Here is a 5,955-nt window from a genome sequence, read left to right as displayed (position 1 = left end):
GGGGTTTTTTTTTTTTTTGGTTTTGCCGACCGCGTAAAGCTGAAATCGCACATGTTAAATGCGCCTAAGATGCAACAGACCTGTAAAGCAATAGTCCGACCGGGCACCCCTCAAACAGCCAGGTAACAAACATCACTGTGTCTGTTGATTGTTATTAGTATTAATGAGTCATAATAATCATTAATATTTTGCATTTTCTGCCTCTAAACGCCGTGTGGACTCCCTAGTATTCAAAAATGCCGTGTTTTGAAACACCGACCCCCCTGGTTAATGGCACGGAAGATTCCCTCCGTTTCCTGAAACTGCAGCGATTCAGGGCCAAATGATCTCTGGACACAGACTGAGGCAGCTCTGTGGATTTCAGTGGCATTGGCCCTCCCTGTCCCCCAGAGCACTGAGCCAAGCATGGTAACATGTGCAAACACTAATGAAGCTACATGACATCGCTCCCCCGGGGTGAATACCCTCACCCCATTTCACAGAGGAGGAAGTGGTGGTTACGTGACTTGCCCCAGGTAGCCCGGTCAGAGCCAAGGTTAGAACTCAGCCCTTTCTAGTGCCTAACCCCTGGGCTGTGTCTCGCCCCACGTCACAGGGCGGCTAGAGCATGAAAATGGCAAGAACTTAGTGAAACATGAAAAGCAGCGCGATGGGGGAACCCACCCTGTGCTGGTCTCTGACTCTGCACAGGCTGCATGGCCAGGTCTGCATAGAAATCTGGTGCTGCCCCTGATAGCCTAGGGACACAAGTTTCTTACCACCGACTTTTGTTCCACTGGGGACTAGTTTAAGAACATAAGAACGGCCACACTGGGTCAGACCAATGGTCCATCTAGCCCAGTATCCTGTCTTGTGACAGGGGCCAGTGCCAGGTGCCCCAGAGGGAGTGAACTCAACAGGGCAATTATCGAGTGATCTATCCCGTTATTATCCAGTCCCAGCTTCTAGCAGTCAGAGCCTGGGGCTGCCCAGGAGAAGCAGTGGAAGCCCTGGCTCTGAAGTCACTGCAGACTGGCCTGGCAAAGGCATGGAGACTACGGAACAGGGACCAGCTTTGTGTTGTCCCCTGGGATAAACATGATGTGATTTAACTAGGTCCTTCTGTCACTGACTTTTGGGATTCTAACTCGAGGAGGATCCCAGTAAAACGGGGGATGTCAATTGCATTTGGATATTGCAGGTTCATACAGCTGGGAGCCAAGAGACATCTTGTCGTCTTCAGTGTCCTAAGGATGAGTGAAAACGCCCTAATACTCTGCCAGCCAACTCGGGGGTCTCCCCCAGCAGTCTTGGCGATTAGCATGCCTGCCTAGCAGGTGTAGAGGAGAGGAACTGGCCGGCCCAAGCAGGGCCTGTGCAGGTGGCACCCAGACAAGGAAAAGGTGGCTGGATATTTTCCCGGGGCTGGATGTCCCCCATTGGTAAGGACTGATGCTGAGCCTGTGCTGTGTTTGGGAGCAGCCATTTGGCAACGCGGCTGCTAAGAGAAGACTCCACCGAGAGGAACATGTGCCAGGAGGCTGGGAACGGAAGGGGGCTGAGGTAGCTTTAGCTTGGTTGTTGAGCGAGCTGAGATAGCTTGTTGTGAGGTGAGCAAAAACGAACGCAGCACAGGGTGCCAGCAGACTGGTTGTGAAAGAAGCGCCCTGGTGCCCACACGGAGAGCCCAGCTGGAGGACCTAATGCATCTGCAGTGCACCCCCAGCCTCCCAGAGAGCCACAGGACTCAAAGACACATGCCCAGGAGAAAGAGCAGCACCCCCGTCTGGCGAATGTTTGCTAGCTCAAGCAGAAGGCAATGCGGGGCCTAGGGCGTGGAGCTCAATGCAGATAAACTACGACTGAGCCCTTCCTTGGGAGGGCTTTGCAGTGATGGGGGCATTACCAGTGCAAGAAGGAGAAAGCGCAAGGAGTTAGGGACCCCGAGCCTGTGTGCATGGCTCGCTGCAGCGAAGGAGGCAAAGGGCATAGACAGATGGAAGGTCCTGTGAGAGAGGAAACGTGACACCGGTTCGGCAGTGGGTGTGCCGCCTGCTGACCAGTACTGTCTCATTGTTTCCCTGGGCTCCCCGGCCTGTCTGTCTGTCTGTCTCTAGCCATTTGTTTTCTCCTCTCTTCGGAGTAAGCTCGTTGGGGCAGGGATGGCCTTTCTGTTCTGTGGTGTACAGCGCCTAGCACCTGACCTAGGACTAGATGATTCTGCAAGACAAAGAAATAATCAGAGCAGCGGGACCGGACCATGTGTGTGCTCACACCCGTTCACAGAGAGGCCCGCGGTGCTGTGACGGAGAACCCCTCCCCCTATGCATGCTACCGCCTACCCAGGCACGCTGAGAGGCTGGGCTGAGAACGCCCTGGCAGGATTAACTAGGAATTTCCTTGTTAGTCTGGCCGAGAGACAGACCCTCCCCATCACTGCAGCGGGATAACAATGGATGCTGGGGGAAGCTCGCAGCTGCCATTAAAGCATTCAGAGTGTGGCTGTCCCAAGGGATCCCTGGTGTTCCATGGTCCCGTGCCACGCTCTGGGGGCTGGGGAAGGTACGGGGCTTGGCTGGATGTCGCCCAGTTTCCAGAGGAACGTAGGCCTGGCTGAAAAGGAGCAGGCTCCAGCAGCTTCCGACCGCGTCGGCTGCTTCCCTCCTAGGTGCTCTCCCTGGGGCTCAGCAAGGCACGGGCAGGCTGGCTGCACGGCAGGGCCCTCTCCGCCAGGTGAGTCCGCTGGTGAGCGGCCAGGTTGGTGGGCTGGTGGAAGCCCTTGCCGCACTTGAGGCAGCGGTAGGGGTGCTCCCCGGTGTGCGTGCGCTGGTGCACGATGAGGTGGGAGCGGTGGCTGAAGCGCCGCTGGCACTCGGCGGAGGTGTAGGGCCGCTCGCCGGTGTGCGTGCGCCGGTGCACCGTGAGCTGGGACTGGCTGATGAAGCTCTTGTGGCAGTCGGCGCAGGAGTAGGGGCGCTCGCCCCCGTGGATGCGCTGGTGCACCGTCAAGTGGGAGCGGTGGCTGAAGCGCTTCTCGCAGGCCGGGCACGGGAAGGGGCGCTCGCCCGTGTGGTTGTGGCGGTGCCCCACGAAGACCGAGTGCTTGCCGAAGGTCTTGCCGCAGTCCGGGCCCTTGAAGGGCCTGTCGCCCGAGTGCGTCCGCAGGTGCTCGGTGAGCCTGGGCCGCGCGGTGAAGCTCTTCACGCTGTGGGGGCACTGCAGCGGCCTGGCCTCCCGCTGAGCTCTCGGGCGGTGCTGCGCGGCCGCGCTGCCCTTGCCTCTGGGGCGCCGGCGCGGCTGCTCCTCGGCCTGGCTCTGCCGGCGGTTCGGCTGCAGCCCGGAGGTGTCCTCCTGCCCATCGTGCATTGCTCCAGAGCCAGTTCCCCAGCGGCCCAGGAACTCAGGAGCCTTCCCCCGCTGGGAGCCAGGCTGCACCCACGGCCCAAACTCGCTGCAGCTGCTGCGGCCCCACTGGACATGTGCATCACAGCTGGGGAGAGACGGGGCGTCTCTAGGCTGCTGCGGCTGCTCCGCAGCCCGATCGATGGCGTCCGCTTCTTGGGCAGGGCCTAGGAAGCCATTTCCTGAAAGGTTCAAATACAGCATGATGCCACTGACTCGCTGAACCAGCCAGCCCCAGCCCCTCACTGCTCTGTCCGCGTGCTGCAAACCCCCCTGTTGGGGGCGCTGTCCTGCCCGCTCACGGCCTGGGGTGGGAGGGAGCTTGGCCAGCGGGGGCAGGTCTATCACTGAGCGTTAGCTAAAGGTTCTCGGGGAATTTCATGGGTAACCGCAGCCCGTGGGCTGGGGTGGCTGTGGGCGTGGCCAGTCCTTCTGCACTCGTTTGAGGGTTACGGCATTGGCTCTCAGAGCCCAGGATTTTATAAATGCAGCCACCGTATCGCTCACCATGTCCCACTACAATTCAACCCCTGGTGCAGACGACAATCTTCAGAAGTTTGAGAGACGGGGTTCACCTGCTGCGGCTCAGGGCTTCCGCCCTGCTCCTGCTGAAGCCCCGAGCCCCAGCAGACATGCCTGCCCGGGACTGGATTCCTGAGACCCCCCCACCCGTGGGGCAGAAGCCAGGGGCGATGCATGGGGGTCACGTGGGGGCACATGCTTCCCCAGATTTTTGCCAGGGTTTGCTGGCCCTGCTCAGTCACATGGTGAGGCAGGGCCCCCTCCCCGCACAGCAGCTGCTGGAGCCGGCAAGCTGGGAGCTGCGGCTGTGGGGAGAGGCAGCGGCAAACAGCTGGGAGCTGCAGGGAAAGCTGCCGTTTTTGCGGCTGCCTCTCCCCACAGAGCTGAAGCAGTGGCCCCTCCTTGCAGCTCCCAGCTGTTTGCTGCTGCCCCTCCACCGGGAGTTAACACCCCGCTGAGGATAAGAGAAGGGGCGTGCCTGGTGCGGCATGACTCAAGCTATTGGGGGGGGGAATCTTTAAATTGTGCCCCCTCTCAGCAGGCACCAGTCATCTCTGGCAGAAGCCCCTAGCCCCACCACTCCGCCGCAGGGCAGAAGCCCTGAGCTCTCCCCCCGACCCCCAGTCTGGTAGGCAGAGAATGGGAGGGGCTTGGGGGGCTCTGCGAGCCGCACTCAAATGGTAAAAGAGCCGCAGTTCGGCCACCCCTGACGTAGCCTGTGCAAAACCTTTAGGAGAAGAGAACCGGATCCCCGTCAGCTTTGCCCACAGACCCTTGTGAGCCACACACTCACCCCCCAAGTGGGTCTCAGGTGCAGGGTCCCTGGGATACTGGACACAGGCCTCGCCCCCTCGCTCCATCAGGGACACGACGCCACGTCTGGGGATCTGGAAGCCTTCCCGAGAAAGACGATGACAAGCTTTAGGGTTCAGATTGGGGAGTCTCTGAGAAACTCAGCAGAGCTTTTCTCCGTGACCAGGAGGGCTAGAAACTTACTTTTTCTTTTAAGGAAAGCTGAGACTCTCATGTAACCACCAGATTCCAGGAGTTGGGGCTTTAAGAAGAACAGCAAATATCACAAGCTGCATGATAATATCACGCGAGTGGTAACGCCGGCTCTGTCTTGAGACGCCCTTCTTCCACTCAGGCTAACCACTTATGCCCCGCAGTGGGAGTTTAGTTGGGGGACATTTCGTTACACTAGAGATATATTTTGAAATTTCCTTGAACATTGCTGGGAGGAACATGAGAAGGAGCGTGTATAATTCTACACCTGCATTGTAACAGACCCAGGGCCATTTGGGACTTCACTGTTCTAACTAGTTTGCTTGTTACAGCCAGCTGGAATTTGGGGGTGGGATGGCGCTATGACATGGATCCCCCTGCTCCAAAATCACAATCTTCTACTACCTGAGCTAAAGGGCAATAGGGTTACCATTCGTCCGGATTCCCCTGGACATGTCCGGCTTTTCTCAGTTAAAAATAGCATCTGGGGGGAATTTGTAAATGTCCGGACTTCCCCCCCATGCAGAGTGCGCGCAGCTGACAGGGCAGCCGGCCGGATGGTGCCACTTGCATGGGGCTCCGGCAACCAGAGAGAGCCCCTCCTCCGCTTCCCCCTCCTCTCCCCTGCAGCTGAGATCACTCCCCTCCTCTCTCTCCCTCCCTCCCCCTCCCTGCATTCGCAGCCGGCCGGCCGTTCGCAACGGGCCTCCGGCAGTCTGGAGTTCCTCCCCCTGCCCAGCGTGCCACTCTGCAGCACTCTGCGAGGGCGGGAACCGGGCTATGCGCTCCGTGGGGGAGCGCGGCAGCATGTCAGGCTGCACGTGGAGCCCGACACGCTGTTCTGAGCGGCATGGTAAGGGGGCCACGGGGTTGGAGAAGGGGCAGGGAGGTTCTGGAGGGGGCAGTCAAGAGACAGGGAGCAGGGGGAGGGTTGGATGGGTCGGGAGTTCGGGGTGGGGCTATCTGGGGGTTGGGGGTGTAAGGTTTTGGGCAGTCAGGGTACAGGTAGGGTGTAGGATCCTAGGGGGGCAGTTAGGGTGGGGGGGG

At 59.3% G+C, this 5,955-nt stretch overlaps 1 protein-coding gene across 1 annotated transcript in view; it reads right to left on the bottom strand.

The window, feature by feature from the left end:
* Positions 1 to 2,643: 2,643 nt before the first annotated feature.
* LOC113406590 (zinc finger protein 74-like) overlaps positions 2,644 to 5,955 on the bottom strand; it is a 7,652-nt gene continuing 4,340 nt past the window's right edge. The window contains exons 3-4 of the mRNA XM_026652115.1: positions 4,697 to 4,798; positions 2,644 to 3,563 (exon numbers count right to left, since the gene is read on the bottom strand). Of these exons, the coding sequence (XP_026507900.1) occupies positions 2,644 to 3,563; positions 4,697 to 4,798 (1,022 nt within the window). The remainder of the gene's footprint in view (positions 3,564 to 4,696; positions 4,799 to 5,955) is intronic.

The sequence above is a fragment of the Terrapene carolina genome, unplaced genomic scaffold, assembly GCF_002925995.2.
Source record: "Terrapene carolina triunguis isolate 2854851 unplaced genomic scaffold, T_m_triunguis-2.0 Scaffold111, whole genome shotgun sequence".
NCBI classification, from domain to species: Eukaryota; Metazoa; Chordata; order Testudines; family Emydidae; genus Terrapene; species Terrapene triunguis.
Note: the sequence above shows the minus strand (reverse complement) of the source record. Positions and strands in the feature narration are given on the sequence as shown.